This window comes from Erpetoichthys calabaricus, chromosome 6 (genome assembly GCF_900747795.2).
Source record: "Erpetoichthys calabaricus chromosome 6, fErpCal1.3, whole genome shotgun sequence".
NCBI lineage: Eukaryota > Metazoa > Chordata > Cladistia > Polypteriformes > Polypteridae > Erpetoichthys > Erpetoichthys calabaricus.
In genome coordinates, this window is record NC_041399.2 from 73,371,550 (window position 1) to 73,392,372 (window position 20,823).

The window sequence follows — 20,823 nt, forward strand, 5'->3', positions numbered from 1 at the left end:
CAAATATTAAATAAACACGTGCGCTTTTATTCAAGAATATAACCAAAGAAAAAAAAAATTATTTGATTTACATTTTGCTGTCAATGAGTTAAAAACCCAAGCTCAAATGTCAATTTTCAATCTTTGAGCATGATACTGAAAATGCAGTACAAGCAATATCGGGGGGGCGGGGGGGTGTTTGGTAATGTTCAAATGAGAACTCATGTTCAAATGGCACAGCGTTTTCAAATAGTGACGTTTTCATGAATGAATGTGTGTGTGCATGCGTGAGAGAGGCAGAGACAGATTCAGTCTCATTCAAGTGGTTAGTAGAATATAAAATAAACACTTTCGCAAAGATATAACAAAACAAGTGTGCTTTTATTCAAGAATATAAAGTGAATAACAAAAAAATTAAAGTGACACCAAGATGACATGATTCACCAGCATTTGTGTGTCTACTTATGCTTATAGAAGTATTCACAGCGCATCACTTTTTCCACATTTTATTATGTTACAGCCTTATTCCAAAATGGATTAAATTCATTTTTTTCCCTCAGAATTCTACACACTACACCCCATAATGACAATGTGAAAAAAGTTTACTTGAGGATTTTGCAAATTTATTAAAAATAAAAAAATTGAGAAAGCACATGTACGTAAGTATTCACAGCCTTTGCCATGAAGCTCAAAATTGAGCTCAGGTGCATCCTGTTTCCCCTGATCATCTTTGAGATGTTTCTGCAGCTTAATTGGAGTCCACCTGTGGTAAATTCAGTTGACTGGACATGATTTGGAAAGGCACACACCTGTCTATATAAGGTCCCACAGTTGACAGTTCATGTCAGAGCACAAACCAAGCATGAAGTCAAAGGAACTGTCTGCAGACCTCCGAGACAGGATTGTCTTGAGGGACATATCTGGGGAAGGTTACAGAAAAATTTCTGCTGCTTTGAAGGTCCCAATGAGCATAGTGGCCTCCATCACCCGTAAGTGGAAGAAGTTCGAAACCACCAGGACTCTTCCTAGAGCTGGCTGACCATCTAAACTGAGCGATCGGGGGAGAAGGGCCTTAGTCAGGGAGGTGACCAAGAACCTGATGGTCACTCTGTCAGAGCTCCAGAGGTCCCCTCATCTCTGCAGCAATCCACCAATCAGGCCTGTATGGTAGAGTGGCCAGACGGAAGCCACTCCTTAGTAAAAGGCACATGGCAGCCCGCCTGGAGTTTGCCAAAAGGCACCTGAAGGACTCTCAGACCATGAGAAAGAAAATTCTCTGGTCTGATGAGACAAAGATTGAACTCTTTGATGTGAATGCCAGGCGTCACGTTTGGAGGAAACCTGGCACCATCCCTACAGTGAAGCATGGTGGTGGTGGCAGCATCATGCTGTGAGGATGTTTTTCAGCGGCAGGAACTGGGAGACTAGTCAGTATAAAGGGAAAGATGACTGAAGCAATGTACAGAGAAATCCTGGATGAAAACCTGCTCCAGAGCGCTCTTGACCTCAGACTGGGGCAACGGTTCATCTTTCAGCAGGACAATGACCCTAAGCACACAGCCAAGATATCAAAGGAGTGGCTTCAGGACAGCTCTGTGAATATCCTTGAGTGGTCCAGCCAGAGCCCAGACTTGAATCTGATTGAACATCTCTGGAGAGATCTTAAAATGGCTGTGCACTGACACTTCCCATCCAACCTGATGGAGCTTGAGAGGTGCTGCAAAGAGGAATGGGCGAGACTGGCCAAGGATAGGTGTGCCAAGCTTGTGGCATCATATTCAAAAAGACTTGAGGCTGTAATTGCTGCCAAAGGTGCATCGACAAAGTATTGAGCAAAGGCTGTGAATACTTCTGTACATGTGATTTCTCAGTTTCTTTATTGTTAATAAATTTGCAAAAACCTCAAGTAAACTTTTTTCACGTTGTCATTATGGGGTGTTGTGTGCAGAATTCTGAGGAAAAAATTAATTTAATCCATTTTGGAATAAGGCTGTAACATAACAAAAGGTGGAAAAAGTGATGCACTGTGAATACTTTCTGGATGCACTGTATGCCTTCAGTTATATCTTTTACAGGTAGCAAAACTTTACACCGGCTGTAACAGACTGAAATCAAATGGTATATGCACCCAAAAAGAAGCGTCAGCACGGAATTGCCAGATCGAAACACTGCTGTGGCAAATTGCTCATGTACTGAAGTGACTTTAGCTGCAGGTTGAAGTCCCAATTTTGCTTATGGTACCAAGAAGAGTTGTGTCGTGGCGTAGAAGTCTATTAGCCAGCGAAATCACTGTGAAGAAGCTGTCTGTTTTTACTGTTCTACCTTTGTCAAGAAACGGCTCCATAAGCTTTAAGACCACAGACTCGGAAAGTCTTTGCCCTGTGTTGTAACTCAAAACATAGTTCACAACAAAACCTTGCGAGATGTCCGAGATCGCAGCAAATTTGCCGTTTTTCACATGTTCTGCACGGGTGTCTTGGTTGTCAAAGCCAACTGCCTTTAAAGGACATGCTTTTGCATTGCATCAAAGATCTTTAAAACAGTTTCGTACTTCGTAAATGACGGCAGGGTAACTAAGCTAGAATCTTTTATGTATTAACGCGAGATAGAAGCAAGCAAGAAAAACACAGACTGAGCTCATTTTTATATCTGTCATGCGATGTATGAAGATAACTGTAATAAACACTCCAAACTGAACTTGGCCCACAGATCCCTTGCTCCAAATTCAAAGTGAGATGAAAGATTATACTTATATATGGCTGAGCAGCGATGTTAACAATGGTTATTTCTTTAACTTGCATTTAAATGGAACAATATTGTCCAATATACAGTAAATATAAAATGAGAAATTAAATTACTTTTATGCATTGCAATAGCTTCAGGATAACATTAAGAAATAGTTTTCCATCTATGACAATAGGGCAATATTTAAGTAAAGCCTGAAATTGACCGGGGTGGATTCATAACCCCACTCTGAAACTGCTGGAGTAGGCTTCAGCTCTTGAAAACCCTGAACTGGATTAAGCAAATTTGATCATTTTTTTTGTTGTTGTTGGTTTACTGTTAAATTACATGGTCACTTTCAACTACTTGTTATTAGATATTAGTGTTTGATCAAAGTTAAACACGCATATTAAACTAACAGAATGAAGCTTTTCAGATATGACAAGTTTGGTGGAGCCATTGCCTGGGCAGTTACAGAAGGCTACTGTACTCTTCATTAAAATAAGTCTACCCAGCATGTGTCTGCATGGGCTCAGGAATAGAGAGGATTATTTTCTACTTGTTTTCCTAACACCACAAAGGATGAAGGGACAAAAAGTAATGGGAAACGGAAGGTAAATGTCAAAAAGCTATTTCAATTTCACCTTTACAGAGGACTGTAGTTTTATAGTCTTTATACACTGAGAATTACACTGGATGGCTTGGCATCCCGACCAGGATGGAAGTTGGTTCCTTACCAGGGAAGGCACCATAATGGAGGGACAGAGATGGACTGGCATTCCACCAGAGATGGATGCTCGTTCCTTGCCAGGATTGGAGGCCTGCTCGGAAGGACAGTGAGTGGCTAATTTCTGGGGCTATGTTATTCCCCTGTGCACACAACAGCAGAACCCCACTGGTGGAATTCCAAAAAGGAATACCCACAGGGAAGGCTGGGACTTGCGGGTCCCGACAGTGTTTCTGATTGCCACCAGTGGGTGCTGCAGGGTAACACTGTACCTTCTTTGAAGGGTTTCTACCTGAAGTGCTTCTGACATGCAAAGCTGTGGGACCAGAAGTATTTTGATATGAGGATTTGAAAGCCTGGTAATGTACTGTTGTAAATGAAAACATCTTTTACTTGAACCTGGGACTGTGTTTATGTAGTTGTGTCTGGGGCTTGGCATGCTGCTACTCCCCCAGATGGTCACAATATACAAAAGTACATCATCTAGCTCCACAAAAATTTCCACAGAAAAGATTTAATGTATATTGTTCATATAAGATTTTTGAATGCTTTTAAAGCATTTCATTGCTTTTTTTTGTTTTTTGTCTGGTGCCTACAGGTCTCTCCGGTATGAAATATCTCCCATATGTGATATACTATTCAACTGACCCGGATGTCAAATTTTGCAAGACATCGAGATTGTAGGGTTGCCCCTATTTGTGTTTCTCTAGACTCAAGGAAAACCATCGTATTTTGCAAAGGAAATTTCATCCTTAGAGTAAACCAATAGGTGTCTTAAGCAAAAATGACTACAAGGATTTAAAGTTGTACATGCCATATCAATAGACTCCTTGGGTTCGTCACCTAATGGGATACAAGGGGCCAAAGTTGCTCCTTTTCACAAAACTTTGAAAAAATGGGGATTAGTAATATAGGCATGTGGAGTGTTGTTTTATGGCAGTTTGAGGATGCGCATCATAAACATGACATTACTTTTGATATTGGATTCTTCACTGATGGTCCTGATCCTTTAAGAGCCACTCGAACAAAGTTAAACACAACAATTTTCAAACATTAGGTGGTATAAATATAATTTCAGACTATTTCAAGGCCAGTGATTATAACTGTTATTTTTCATTTCTGGTCTTTTACTAGGGATCTAGCCTTCTATGAACCTCTATCAGAAGATGAAAAATGTATTACAATCGAGAATAGTTAACATTTAAGCACACATTTTTACATTAACTTAAAATACCACTTTTTTAAATTTTACTGTCATTTATACTGTTTCAAGATAAGAATAACATTCCAATAGTGTAATCTGCTTGCATAACAGACTGCAGAAGGGCACACACACTTCTTAAAAAAATTCTGCTGAGCCAGTACTGAAGGGAGTATTTTGCTTAAAAAAATAAATACATAAAAATCAGATATGCACGTCACTGTTGTACCATGGGTTTTGAGTATACCTATGCCTATTACCAATCAAATCAATATAAACAGAGAGAAAAACAGACAGAACTATTATGCTTATGAGCTAATATTTCAAAAGCCTCAGGCTCGTTCACAGGAAAATAGAAGGTAGTATATGCATTTTTTTTTTTTAGTTTTTAACCTATCAGTAATTTTAAAGCCGACACTGCTTTTAAATAAACTAATTTGAAAGTGAGTAAACACATCTACTCAGGTCTGTGCTAGCCATTCTTAACCTGGCCATGTATTGCTTATCCACAGATTTTTTTTTTTTTTTAAGCAGTCCTTATGACTGCAGATTACTTAAAAACTAAAAAAACAACATGAATATACTGCATCCACCATCAATCAATAATGTATTTTTTTTCCTTTACAAAGCAACAGTTATTTTTGACCTGATGAGGCGGTGGTTAATACCTTCACTTATTATGGAACTAGCTATTGGCAGACTAACCTTTCTATCATTTTGGTATTCCTATCCACTGCTACTTTTATAAAATTATAGTTTGTTAACTTTGTCTTTAGGGGTAGAGATCAACACAGGCACTAAGTTTATGCAAAATTTTTAGGGCACCTCTGGAAGAATCACAAAAAAAAAAAAAAAAACACATGAGGGGACAAATTTTTTACTCTTCTTACAAGAGAAAGATATACATTCACACAGTCACGCTTCTAGTTCAGGCTACCACTCTAAGCTTTGTCATCAAACAAGACCTGCACTTGGCAGGAAGAATACTGTTATACTAACTGCCCCTCTGACTGAGTTGGAAGTTTTGAAAATCCTAAATGTATCCTTAAATACAAAAAAAAAAACAAAAAAAAAACAAACTGTTTATTGCACTGTACAGAAAAAAAAAGTATGAAGTCTCAATGACACCTCAAATGGTTAATTGGAAAATTATTGATACCAGAAACGAAACCCTGCATGATTACGTGCAGTGAATACACTTGACTTCAAGCATTCATAGTTTTCATACTCTCTCTGTACGTTTAACATTCGTTTGCTCAGAGGTTGATGCGCTTGCTGCTTCCTGAGGAGATCTTCTTTTCTCCACCATTGCAGCCCGCTTCTTGTCTTCTTTCGTTTGCATCTTTTTGTGTTAAAACTGATTAAGTCAGTGTTTGTGTTGCAATAAGCCTTCAATCTGCCTCAAGAATGATTTAAGATATGAAGAGGCAGGGGAAGTGTCAGAGAAGGTGGTAGGGATAAGAATGGCACCCATAAAAAGAGGAATAACCTTGGAGGTCAATCATCACCCCTAAAGCAGACAGTAGACATCACATAGTATATGTGTGTACCAAATTTCAGGTCAATAGGTCAAACGATTTGCGAGCTACGGGTGATTTAATATCCTGGACAGACAAATGAACAGCCACGGTAGTGTATTACATATAAAGATAATGTTTCTATTAAAAACAAAACACTTCAATTATATAACAACCTGGGTAATTCCATAAATTCTGGCAACTGCTATTCAGTCTCGTAACAAAATAATCACCATGCATCTTAGCATCTTATACACAGTAAAAGTGTTCTATTTAAAAAAAAAAAAAAAAGCTCCCAATCCTGGATTTAGTTCAGAACAGCTAAAAACAAAAATACAGTATACAGAAATTCTAGAAAATGAACGGCATAATTAGTGCCAGTTTTGAACTGTTCACCATTAAGTGTAATTTAGCTTATATATCAAATATTTAAAAATGAAAAGGTAAATGCACAATTATTTTACCTAGAAAAACACAATTCCTTTAAATGTACCATGTTCCAAAAATGTATTTATTTTTTTAGGAAGTTAAATAAAATGTACTCACCACTGCCTCCATGTCTGTAATATTAGGAGGAGCAAAAATAGTCTGTACCATAAATTTATGTTTACTTTTTTCATTGGGATCATAGTCGAATGGCTGTAGCATCACTAAGGGGGAAAGTATCAGAATATTATAATGTTAATAAGTGTAAACTGTTGAAAGATTTGGAAAAAGCATTTATTAGCACAATTTATCTTCAAAACTCGAAGAGCAAAAACACCATACTACCATTTCACCGTTAACTGCTAAGCTCCCTTGACAAAATCGTTTGAAGATTTTCTGTCAATACCTTGGGACAGTAATGTTACAGATAGTATTTGAAGAAATTCTTTGTTTTATGTCAGGTCAGACTGGTTTTCTACATTAATACTAAAGCCACCACCACTACAAAGGCAACTTATACAGCTTTTAATGTTCCTCTTCACTGGTTCACACCTCTGGATCATACAAGACTACACTTGAAAATAAAATGGGTTAAATACTTGTTACACTGGTCCAACTGGTGAGACATAAGCAGCATTTTTACATACCCAAGAAGGTCTTCTTTCAAACAAATCACATTTTTTCGTGTAGTCTGCTCTCTTTCATTATTAAAATATGAGCTGTGCACAGGTATATATGTCGTGTCTAGAGTAACTTATGTATATACATTTTCATTCCAGGTTGTTCTAGTGCTGGGTTAAAAGGGTGGGAACAATGCCTTTGCTGGTGTAAGGCGGAAAACAGCCCTGGACAGGACCCACAGCTAGTTATACACTTAAACCATCCACTTTTCGGTTGCAGGTGGCCATTGCTGGATTGCAAGCACACAAGACTTGTTCACAGTATAACATGCACCCGCTGCCAAAGGAATCGACAATGCATCTAGTTTGCTTTAATTATCCTTGATATATGACTAGAATTTGACTGGAGTTCACCTGTGGAAAACTGAATTAACAGGACATATTTCCGAAAGGCAAACACTTTTCTACGTACAATTCACACTGCAAGTCAGAACAAAACCAAGCATAAGAAAATTTTACAACAAAACACAAAATGACTAGCCCTTAGTAAGTAACAAGGCTAGATAAAAATTCACACTCTACCAATTCAAAAGGTGAATGATGATTCGTAAGGGTTAGTACAGGTGCAGATCCAGTGGGACAGAAAGCTGAAGTGGTCCCAAGGTGCTCTGCAAAGGGTACTTTAAACAGATGCCAATCATTTACATCCATTTGATTTTTTTCAAGATATTTTTGATGTCCGTCTTTAACCTAATTAAATCGTTTTTTTCCTCCCAAAAATATGTTTACTGCGCATTTTAGTTCAACAAGAGATAGATAGAGAGATAGATAGAGATAGATAGATAGATAAAAATCACCTGAGACAACAACCGTGGTCCCTGGGTCAATTATTCCACTGTTTGGTCGTACACAATATCGACGTGGTGCTGTTGTCTTCACTTTAAAACATACTTTTCTGTCCGAGGGGTTTTTCAACTTTAAGTTTGTAGTAACAACATCTGTAAAGGGTCCTGTAAATTGAAGTATAAGAGTACAAGTGATCAATACAAAGAAAAAAAGCAAAATCTCCTTTCAACTATAGATTTTAAACGAAAAAGGGCAAATTCTAAAACTTTCTCACTGGTCATAACTGAAGTAGTGGTGCAGTAAATGGATTTTAAGGGTCACGGGGAATAAGAGCATACACTAGAAGCAGCAGGCGCAAAAAGGAAATTGGAATGGAAACCTATTCAGGGCTAGTACACTGCACACATAGCCTCACAAATATACGGTGAAGTAAACGTTTTAAAGAACAGAGATGGACAAATTGTAAGTGCACAAGTCAGACTGCTGGGCTACCACCACTGCAAACCTAGTAGTCCAGGTACGCTTTCTAATAGCCCAGGTTTTATATATGGGGTGGATGATACCTGCAACCTTTTACAGCAATGCTCATTTGTAAAGTTTTGTTGTACATGAGTGCATAGCACCCTTCTGTCACATATAAATAGCTTAATAGAGAATAATTTAGCAAACAGATGATTTTGAAAGGATTATGTCATACTAATGCATGGTCTTTCCAATATAAACAAAAATAATTTATTAAAAATAAAAAAATTACTGCTGGACCACTTATTACTAGGACAATGCAAGAAATAAACTATCAAAATTCATAAAGAAATTAGAAAGCAAAGGTTTCATCAACAGTAATTCTGTCAAAAATATAAAGAAAACTTTATTTTCATCAGAAATTTTTCTAAATGTCTCCATTTGAATGAGAGTTCTAGAAGCACTGCACCATGCAGAATACAGGCTTAGAACATTTTCCACAAACAACAGGTATCTTTGTGTTGTCCACACTTGTTTAACACAACACATTTGGAAGTTGGTGGCTGTTCGCAGTCAGTGAGTGGCAAAATGTCCATGTAGTGCTGTCCTGACAGCTGTGACAAGTCAGACATCTTACGATGAGGAAATGCCTTTGGGGTAGCTATCTGCATCAGTACCAGTGCCTATAAGTTCCACTTTATCTAGCTGATTGCCACTCTCTCATATACTGTCATGATCACCAAAATACAGCTTACCTTTTTAGTAAGGCTGTCAACTTGGAACACTATATTCCACAAGTTGGAGCCAACAAAAAAAAAAAAAAATTCTATAGCTATGGCTAGTATTTTAATACTAAAGGTGAGAGCCACTGCTGACAGTCACACCTGAAAAGACAGATAAAAAAAATCTAGCATTGTTATACCAGGGAAAACCCAAATAGTGTCAGATTGAAAGAGAGCATGTCGGAGAAAAACTAAAACTAACTATCCACTATGAGATACTGAAGGTTAAAATAACAGAATACAACAACATAGTCCAACTTGAGAGGTGCTGCTACTTCTCTAGAATTATAAATAACAATGCTGGTAATCGCAGTCTCTTATTCTCTACAATTGATCGTCTGCTAAACACAGGGCACTTAATGGAATGCCTCCAAAATACTTCCAGTGAAACTTGAGGCTATTGTTGTATTTTTTAATCAAAAAATTAATGATATTAGAAACAATATTGTACATCTCCCCAACACTGATCCTCTTAATCCCCAGTACTCCATTATAAACAAATTCAATTCTTTCACCAGGATAGATTTACCTGATTTATATTAAATAATTTCTCAACTGAGACCCTCCACCTGCGTCCTTGACCCAATACCAACAAGTTTTTCAAAGAAGTATCCGGCGTGCTAATTGACAGTATTCTTGACATAGTAAACTTGTCATTAGATACGGGGGTCTTCCCAGACTATCTTAAGACTGCTGTAGTTAAACCCCTACTCCAAGAAAAATAATTTTGACTCCTCTGCTTTTGAAAATTTTAGACCTCTCTCTAACTTTCCTTAAGTAAAATTCTAGAGAAGACAGTAATTATGCAGCTAAATGACACCTCAATAAACATGCTATTCTTGATGAGTTTCAGTCAGGTTTCAGAGCAAATCACAGTACAGACTGTACTCATTAAAGTAGTAAATGACTTGCAGGTAAATGCAAACAGAAGCAGTTTATCTGTTCTCATCCTCTTAAATCTGAGTGCCGCATTTGATACCATTGATCACAATATTCTTTAGAAATCACCTTAGTCAGTGGGTGGGCCTTTCTGGCAGTCTTAAATTGGTTTGAATGCTACCTGGCAGGTAGAAAATTCTGTGTTAGTTGTGGAAATTATACTTTGATATTCTATATGGTGTTCCAGAAGGCTCTATCCTGGGTCCGCTGCTCTTTTCGATTTACATGCTTCCATTAGGATTCCATTAGGATTATCTCAGGGCATAACGTGAGCTACCACAGCTATGCTGATGACACGCAACTGTACTTGTCAACAACACCTGATGACCCCGACTCTGTTGATTCACTGACACAATGTCTTACTTGTGTTTCTAAATGGATGAGTAGTAATTTTCTCAAACTAAAAGAGAAAACTGAAATTTTAGTGATTGGCAATAATGGATATAATGAGGTTATTAGAAATATACTTGAGCATTAGGATTAAAAGTCAAGAAGGAGGTAAAGAACTTAGGGATAACTGTTGACTGTGACCTGCATTTTAAAATCGCATATCAATCAGATAATTAGGACAGCATTTTTTCCACTTAAGAAATATAGCAAAAGTTAGACCTCTTATATCATTGAAAGATGCAGAGAAATTAGTTCACATTTTTGTTTTCATTCGACTAGATTACTGTAACGCACTCCTCTCAGGACTACCCAAAAAAAGACATAAATCGATTGCAACTAGTGCAGAATGCAGCTGCTAGATTCTTAACTAGGAAAAGAAAATCTGAGCACATTTCTCCAGTTTTGATGTCACTACACTGGTTACCTGTGTCATTCAGGATTGACTTTAAAATACTGTTTATGGTTTATAAGGCCTTAAATAATCACGCTCCATCTTATATTCCGGAATGTCTGACATCTTAACACTCCAAATCGTAACCTTAGATCTTCAAATGAGTGTCTGCTTAGAATTCCAAGAGCTAAACTTAAAAGAAGTGGTGAGGCAGCCTTCTGCTGTTATGCAACTAAAATCTGGAATAGCTTACCAATAGGAATCTGCCAGGCTAATACAGTGGAGCACTTTAAAACACTGCTGAAAACACATTACTTTAACATGGCTTTCTCATAGCTTCATTTTAGTTTAATCCTGATGCTCTGTATATTCAATTAATCATCATTATTATTCATGGTGGCTCCAAAATCCGTACTAACCCCTACTCTCTCTTCTGTTCTTTTTCTGGTTTTCTGTGGTGGCGATCTGCGCCACCACCACCTAGTCAAAGCACCATGATGTCCCTACATTGATGGATTAAATACCAGAAATCCACATGACCGTCATCATCAAGTCCTTCCATGAGAACCCTGAATACAATGAGGACTGACTGATGTCATTTATGTTAGGTAGAATGCCTAGAGGGGGCTGGGCGGTCTTATGGCATGGTAGCCCTGCAGATTTTATTTTTTCTCCAGCCATCTGGAGTTTTTTTTTTTGTTTTTTCTGTCCTCCCTGGCCATCAGACCTTACTTTTATTCTATGTTAGTGTTCTCTTATTTTAATTCTTATTTTGTCTTTTTTTTCCCCCTTTCTTCATCATGTAAAGCACTTTGAGCTGCATTATTTGTATGAAAATGTGCTATATAAATAAATGTTGTTGTTGTTATCCACTAGATGGCAGCACTGTAGTAGGTAACTGCCAAAACAGTAAAATCTCTAGTAAGCCTGAGGTGTCTACATTGGCTGTATGGCGTGTCCCCTACATTTGAACGAGTTCCATTTTGAGAAAATGTCCGCCAGTCCCATTTGTTCGTAAACCCAGGAAAGTTAGCCTAGGCACTCAGCGAACATAATGCAACCCTCAACACCTATTTGTACACAAGAAAGTACTTTTAAAAGTTAATTTGTATTTTTTGTTATAGATTTCTTGTGCATTTTAATAGCAAACCACTGAAAGTTATTTTTTATTCCCATTGTTTTCCATCAGCTGAACTTGGTACAGTAGACTTGCTCACCGCTAGCGAACGAGCCTACGTATGAGGACTTAGCAGATCTTTTTCTCTTCAACTTACATCGAAAACATTATTTGAACTATACGTACAGTACAAATAGCTTTTAAAAGTCAATACTTTTACTGTGAGATTTGAGACCCCAACAATCAAACTAACCGAGATGTGCACCAAAACTCTGTTAATACACGCAGGAACATTTAAAACCAGCCACTGACTTGGCTGTGTGTTCACCAGCTGTTTTCTCACTTGTGAATGAAGTCTGAGAAGGGAGCGACTGCAAGATGATGACAGCGTCACTGCATACATGCTGTAGTTTTTTGTGAGTGCTCAAGAGACGGCTCCTGTTTCGATAACTGAGATGACAATAAAACTGATCTTTGTTTTTAGAAATCTGGACTCCCCTTCTTTCTTGTGCAAATTTGTGACCCACATATTGCTTACACATAGTATTTTTGTACAACAACCACCAACCAAATGTTTTTTCCCCCCATTTTTTCAGTCAGCTGATCTCGGCAGACTCGCTTATGCCTAGCAAACTGGCATATTTAGCAAAAATACTTTCCTCGATCTTGTCCTTGTTCGTTATAATCATGCCGATAGTTGAACAGTTTATGTTATACAAACGAGCGACAAACACCTTTTCGCCTCGCTCTACTCTCTCAATTATGTTCACTTTGTTTCCATCATTACCACCTCCGCTTCTTAGCAGCACATCACTGCTGCTTTTACGCTAAACTGGGCTTGAAATAAAGCGTGCAAACAGAGATACAGTCAAAAGCACAAACAACTGAAGAGGATGCATGTACGTGACTGAGAATGTAATTAATAATAGTGTTGGTTTTTCAGAAGACACACAAACCGACCTGCGCACTGCCTAGAAATTTGAAGTCATGCTTAGATCATTAAGAGGGTCATCATGTTATTAAAGATGAGGTTTAGGCCTGAAAATGCATGTTCACACTGCAGTTTTTACTTGTTACAACCCCAAAGTACACAGTTAATGGTGACAATCTAATGGTGACAATCTTATATTTATTCCTTTCATTGCCTTTCTGTGACTGCACAAGACATAAGATCTTTTTCTAATGGAGTATATAGCATTCCAATTTCCAAAGGTTGATGTCCACTGCCTAAGGCTGAACATGAACACTTCAAACATTTGTGAAAGGAGCATTGTTTGAACATTCAAGCCATCACAAGTGATTAAAAAGCTGCTCTATATTTTATCTTATTTACTTAGAAGTAGTAAGCCCTGTCAGTTGAAAAGACATACCCATTGCTTCAGTGTACATCTTTGTTTCCAAGTTGTACATTTCATGGAATGACTAAGCACTGCACATGTTAGATATTGTGTAGGTTTATTAGTATATTTTTACTGTCTTAATGTTTCTTTTAACTGATTCCTTTCACTTGTAAATGATACTGAAGCAGTAGTAAAATAGTTTGCCATGTCCTCTTCTCTCTCCCCCCCCCCCCCCCCCCAATATTTAACAAAGTACATGTTAATTACTATTTTACATATATCATGATAAATGATGAAAGGATATGATTAACTTTTGCCATTCTTCTCCTAACTGCTAAAACTGTTTTTCTTGCCTGCTTTATACACTTGTTGCACAATGTAACTATATTGCTCACTGGTATATGTGTGTGTGTGTGTGTGTGTGTGTGTGTGTGTGTGTGTGTGCAGACCCATTAAACAAATGCAGCCAAGGGAGGGCAAGTACAAGATTTTCTTGAGTGGGTTTTTTACATGAGGAGATGCACTTCAAATAATTTTGCAGGTCTTCCTTGGACTTTGATAACCTATTGCATCATTTTCAGCCTTTTGCTCATCATTCTGGACCCAACATAAGCCTTCTCCTTGAAATTAACCATTTAGGGTAAACACTGCCACACCCATGTCACTGGGCAATTAATAAAAATCCAATGAAAACCTATGGCTTGTAACTATATTCAACATCATTTCTGACACGCAGCCCTTTCAACCAGCAAAGACATGTCAAGTAAACAAGGCTTTAGACTAGGGTTAAGGCAGTCTGGTGCCTTATAAGCAGAGATCTTTAAAAGTGACATCAAAGTTAAGAATGCGTAAAGAGCTGAACCTTTTTTTATTAAATTATTTTTGATTAGGAAAATATTGCATGGACCAAACATCTGGAAGTCTGCTGGGTTTTGACAGTCAGTAGTTTGGTTGCCTGGAATTAAACACTGGTAGTCCTAGGTGTTTATTCTACCAATTTGTCCCGAAGAGGCATTATGTACTAAGACAGACAATTATCACTAGAGGGTCCAAAAAGGGATATATAAAATCAAACCAACACAATAGTATTAAGAAATCCGTCTAATGCCACTTTATTGTCTGAGGAGAGGAAAAGAGTAGGCCAAGAATAAATCTTTCCAAAAAAAGCATATGTGAATAAATAAAAAAAATTATCACATTAAAAATGTGATGCATTTAGTGTGACAGATTAGAAGCAGTATCTTTTAAAAGCATTTTGGACAACTGAACAATGAATCTGCATTAAATAACTAGCTTTTTTTTTTTTTTAACCCAGACTGTACAATAAAGCAATGCATGTTACTATCACAATAGACTTCTTAAGCACGTTTTTTCAGGTAACTAACTAGTCTTACATGACTAGTAAAGCTCCCTCATTGATTCAATATTTTCAGAACAATGCCAACACTTTCTAAGAACACTCTAATTCTTCTTCTCAGCCAGTGCTTTGTTCTCAGGTGCATTCTGAACTTTGGAAAACATCCTTTCATATTTTCTTTCAGAAATACCAGGAGATGGCGATGAACCAACAGATGCAATGAATCAAATTATGCACTGAATTGCAGGTAAGGTCTCGCATACAAAGTTTCAATCATGCCATTAAATGTGAGTGAAGATAGATGTACAGTCAAAAAAAAAAATCTTCATTTAGCAAAAAACCAAACTGGTCCCTTCTGTGTTTCACACAAATATTAAAGAGAAAAAATCCAGGCAACGGATAATGTGCTATAAAATCCTACACCATCCTTCCTGATTATTTGATTAATAATCAATATGACACCCAACTCGGGACAGCAAATTAATGCAGGTAATGGGGTGTAGGATCTCTGTTTCATATTCCAGCCAGAATACCAGAAATATGAAGACAATTGTGTACAATTGTATGTGTACAATTGATGACAAAATAAGGTTTTGTCATAACAAGGTTCATAAATCAGCAAAAGTCTACATTAACACTTTGGCTTAGGAATGTGAGGTTCTGTGTCCTGGAATGATGGATCAAGCCAAAGCCAAATTCCTGATCTGAATCCTATTGAAATGTTGTGTCAGGACCTGAAAGGAGATAATCATGCAAGATATCCTTCAACAATTACAGACTTGGTGGAGTTTTACAAACAGGAATGGATAAAAAGACTGATAATTAGTTATTGACAGAATCAGTAGTGCAAGGTACAGTGATAGATACAAGACACAATTAAAAATTTGTCAACCTTAAAAAAATTCATATATACTTTTTGCCATAGTTTAGCACAACAGAAGCGACACACGTGTTGCAGTAGCATGGTGGGGAGTTGGTGTCCTGTTATCTTCTGATGTAATGTGACATATGAAGGTACAACTTTGGAAACATGGTTAAGCAAAGACGGAGCACCCGAGGTTGCCTCACATTCACACGACAAACAAAATGAAGAGAAGGTTAGGAAAACAGGAATGTTTCAGCACACACAGGCTTCAATTTTCTATAGCTAAACTTGAATATTTACAGTTAAAAGTTATATCCACACAATCTTTTGGTTTATGGTATTTTTAAGGATTCAATTGTGCAAAATATATATTTTTTGTTTAAAAATAGACTATTGTAATTAATCCTGCTTAATAAAAAATGCAAGCTTATTTATAGCAAATCTTTGATTTAATACAGTAGGTATTTTCCATAAGCAGTGTAACATCATATGCACAGAATGCTATTAAGCATTCTTTTTCTCTAGTTAGTAACCAGTTAAAATGAAATAAGAGTGGTTAAATGCTAGAGTAGGAATGTAAAAATGCCCTTTCTGTTAAGAGTGAACCAAAATGAAATTGTTTCAAATCCCCAAATACATTACATTTTTTTCCTCATCAAAAGTTCAAAGTATCGATTTTTGAAGGGGTGGATTCAAATTCATGTGTGACTATCACATTATCAAATAAACTTCCAGCAGAATGCTCACATATGCACTTTACAAATGTTAAACAACTGAGCAAATAAAAATAACATAGGAAAAAATGGGGAAAAATCAAGTTCTTCATAGCAATGATAATTAAAATATTGTTAGGTAGGGCTCTGCCAACAAAAAATACATTTGTGATGAGATTTAATGTATGCTTACAGATACTTTGAAAGTCTATGATAATGATAAGCTGGCCCTGGTTTAACCATTAAGCACCACCAAGTGAAAGGGGGCACAACAGAGTTTTTAGAAGGAAGGCGTAAACCAAGTATAACAAAAGCATTAAGTAGGCAACAGTAAGCATTATTTTTACATCTTATGAACTATGTATATTTAAATGCTATAAATCTTCAAGGTTAGAAAGCAATCGAACCTATGAGTTTTAGTACAAATAATTATATTTCTTCAGTAAACATTTAAAAACTTGTTCACCAACATCAACTTCTTTAGAAAAAGAATTTTGAAAATTAGAAAGTATGCTTTCAGTATCACTTAATTTTAGTAGTGATTTTTTGCCTATCAGCTTTGTGAACATGACGGAAAATTATATAAAATCTAGTTATGCTTGCTTGTTTTTTTCCCCCCAATGTGGAAGCAAAGGAACTGGGAAGAATAACTGACTACTTATGTTTTACTGTCAATATTGTTACATTTTTACAGTATAGTCCATACACTTAAGATTCTATGTATTAAAAGGCATGTCCAATATATGTTTATTTCTTTTGTGTTCATTTATTTTACACAATAAAGATGTTTTGGAATTGCTTCAGTTGATTAAAGTGGCCCTTATGAAAAGAAACATCCAAGTAGAACTACCCACTGTTATTCAATGAAATTAGAATAATAGAAATACCTAAACAGGATTTAGTTTAAAAAGTGCACAGGCACAAATATTATGCCGTCATACATACCATAACCGTGATGATTTTCAATTTTATTGTAATAGACATTTTTGGTAATAGTGCCACTCCTGACTTGTTCTATTTAAAGGGAGGTACCACAAGTTACTGACTAAAAAGTGCTAATTTACACTTACCCACAAGAATCCAGTGATTTGCTAAATATCAGTCTAATCAGTCAAATTTCCCCTTGGGGACAATAAAGTAAAAAAATCTTAACAGTTCAGGTTCATTATCTTCATAACATCTAAAATAATAGGCCAACTTAAGAATTAAACTTTTATGTATGATTATAAACACACAGTATACAATACAATGCAACACACAAGAAACATTGAATATACAGTATCTCACAAAAGATAATCAAGTATCTTCATTAGGTCCTGCCATATTTTCTAAAAGTTTTGAACAGATCCTCTAAGTGAGAATTTGATTTTTTCAACTTTCATGTAGTATAGAACATTGGTTACCCACTGATTGGGTGGGGGATTTCTCTCTCAGGTTCTTATATAGTAAGCTAGGCTCTTCCCTAGTTAAAAAAAAAATACCATTGTTGCTTAATATTTGTTTTTTGTTTGTGAGAAAGCTTTAATGTTAATCTGATTACCATCAGTCTACGACACCACCCATTGTCTTCATCCATCCATCCATCCATCCCCTTCCGCTTATCCGAGGTCGGGTCGTGGGGGCAGCAGCTTGAGCAGAGATGCCCAGACTTCCCTCTCCCTGGCCACTTCTTCTAGCTCTTCCGGGAGAATCCCAAGGCGTTCCCAGGCCAGCCGAGAGACATAGTCCCTCCAGCGTGTCCTGGGTCTTCCCCGGGGCCTCCTCCCGGTTAGACGTACCCAAAACACCTCACCAGGGAGGCGTCCAGGAGGCATCCTGATCAGATGCCCGAGCCACCTCATCTGACTCCTCTCGATGCGGAGGAGCAGCGGCTCTACTCTGAGCCCCTCCCGGATGACTGAGCTTCTCACCTCATCTTTAAGGGAGAGCCCAGACACCCTGCAGAGGAAACTCATTTCAGCCACTTGTATTCGCAATCTCGTTCTTTCGGTCACTACCCATAGCTCATGACCATAGGTGAGGGTAGGAACATAGATCAACTGGTAAATTGAGAGCTTCGCCTTGCGGCTCAGCTCCTTTTTCACCACGACAGACCGATGCAGCGCTCGCATTACTGCGGATGCCGCACCGATCCGCCTGTTGATCTCACGCTCCATTCTTCCCTCTCTCGTGAACAAGACCCCGAGATACTTGAACTCCTCCACTTGGGGCAGGATCTCGCCACCAACCCGGAGAGAGGGCACTCCACCCTTTTCTGGCTGAGGACCATGGTCTCGGATTTGGAGGTGCCGATTCCCATCCCAGCCGCTGCATACTCGGCTGCGAACCGATCCAGAGAGAGCTGAAGATCACGGCCTGATGAAGCAAACAGGACATCATCATCTGCAAAAAGCAGTGAACCAATCCTGAGTCCACCAAACCGGACCCCCTCAACGCCCTGGCTGCACTTAGAAATTCTGTCCATAAAAGTTATGAACAGAACCGGTGACAAAGGGCAGCCCTGGCGGAGTCCAACTCTCACTGGAAACGGGTTCGACTTACTGCCGGCAATGCGGACCAAGCTCTGGCACCGATCATACAGGGACCGAACAGCCCTTATCAGGGGGTCCGGTACCCCATACTCTCGGAGTACCCCCCCCAGGATTCCCCGAGGGACATGGTTGAATGCCTTTTCCAAGTCCACAAAACACATGTAGACTGGTTGGGCAAACTCCCATGCACCCTCCAGGACCCTGCTAAAGGTGTAGAGCTGGTCCACTGTTCCGCGACCAGGATAAAAACCACACTGTTCCTCCTGAATCCGAGGTTCGACTATCTGACGGACCCTCCTCTCCAGGACCCCCGAATAGACTTTTCCAGGGAGACTGAGGAGTGTGATCCCTCTGTAGTTGGAACACACCCTCCGGTCCCCTTTCTTAAAGAGGGGGACCACCACCCAGTCTGCCAATCCAGAGGCACTGTCCCTGATGTCCATGCGATGTTGCAGAGGCGTGTCAACCAAGACAGTCCTACAACATCCAGAACCTTGAGGAACTCCGGGCATATCTCATCCACCCCCGGGGCCCTGCCACCAAGGAGTTTTTTGACCACCTCGGTGACCTCAGTCCCAGAGATGGGGGACCCCACCTCTGAGTCCCCAGGCTCTGCTTCCTCATTCGAGGGAATGTTAGTGGGATTGAGGAGGTCTTCGAAATACTCCCCCCACCGACCCACAACATCCCGAGTCGAGGTCAGCAGCGCACCATCCCCACCATATACAGTGTTGGCACTGCACTGCTTCCCCTTCCTGAGACGCCGGACGGTGGACCAGAATCTCCTTGAAGCCATACGAAAGTCGTTCTCCATGGCTTCCCCAAACTCCTCCCACGCCCGAGTTTTTGCCTCAGCAACCACCAAAGCCGCATTCCGCTTGGCCTGCTGGTACCTATCAGCTGCCTCCAGAGTCCCACAGGACAAAAGGGACTGGTAGGACTCCTTCTTCAGCTTGACGGCATCCTTCACCGCCGGTGTCCACCAACGGGTTCGGGGATTGCCACCATGACAGTCACCGACCACCTTACGGCCACAGCGCCGGTCAGCTACCTCAACAATAGAGGCACGGAACATGGCCCATTCGGACTCAATGTCCCCCACCTCCCTCGGGATGTGGTCGAAGTTCTGCCGGAGGTGGGAGTTGAAGCTACTTCTGACAGGGGGCTCTGCCAGACGTTCTCAGCAGACCCTCACAACACGTTTGGGCCTACCAGGCCTGACCGGCATCCTCCCCCACCATCGAAGCCAACTCACCACCAGGTGGTGATCAGTTGACAGCTCCGCCCCTCTCTTCACCCGAGTGTCCAAGACATGTGGCCGCAAGTCCGACGACACGACCACAAAGTTGATCATCGAAATGAGTCCTAGAGTGTCCTGGTGCCAAGTGCACATATGAACACCTCTATGCTTGAACATGGTGTTCGTAATGGACAATCCGTGATGAGCACAGAAGTCCAATAACAAAACACCACTCTGGTTCAGATCGGGGGGGCCATTCCTCCCAATCATGCCCTTCCAGGTCTCACTGTCATTGCCCATGTGAGTATTGAAATCTCCCAGCAGTACGAGGGAGTCCCCAGAAGGTATGCCCTCTAGCACTCCGTCCAGGGACTCCAAAAAGGGTGGATACTCCGAACTGCTGTTCGGTGCATACGCACAAACAGTTAGGACCCGTCCCCCCACCCGAAGGCGAAGGGAGGCTACCCTCTCGTCCACCAGGGTAAACCTCAATGAACAGGCTCCAAGTCGTGGGGCAATAAGTATACCCACACCTGCTCGGCGCCTCTCACCGGGGGCAACTCCAGAGTGGTAGAGTCCAGCCCCTCTCAAGGAGATTGGTTCCAGAGTCCACGATGTGCATCGAGGGGAGTCAGACTATATCTAGCTGGAACCTC

General features: G+C 39.4%; 1 protein-coding gene and 1 long non-coding RNA gene across 2 annotated transcripts in view; both read right to left on the reverse strand.

Annotated features, from left to right (window-relative positions):
* LOC127528365 (uncharacterized) overlaps positions 1 to 20,823 on the reverse strand; it is a 167,818-nt gene that overhangs the window by 88,506 nt on the left and 58,489 nt on the right. The window lies entirely within an intron of this gene.
* Positions 1 to 20,823, reverse strand: part of LOC114653401 (vesicle-associated membrane protein-associated protein A-like) — a 56,147-nt gene that overhangs the window by 12,440 nt on the left and 22,884 nt on the right. Inside the window, exons 2-3 of the mRNA XM_028803694.2 lie at positions 8,052 to 8,204; positions 6,695 to 6,798 (exon numbers count right to left, since the gene is read on the reverse strand). Of these exons, the coding sequence (XP_028659527.1) occupies positions 6,695 to 6,798; positions 8,052 to 8,204 (257 nt within the window). The remainder of the gene's footprint in view (positions 1 to 6,694; positions 6,799 to 8,051; positions 8,205 to 20,823) is intronic.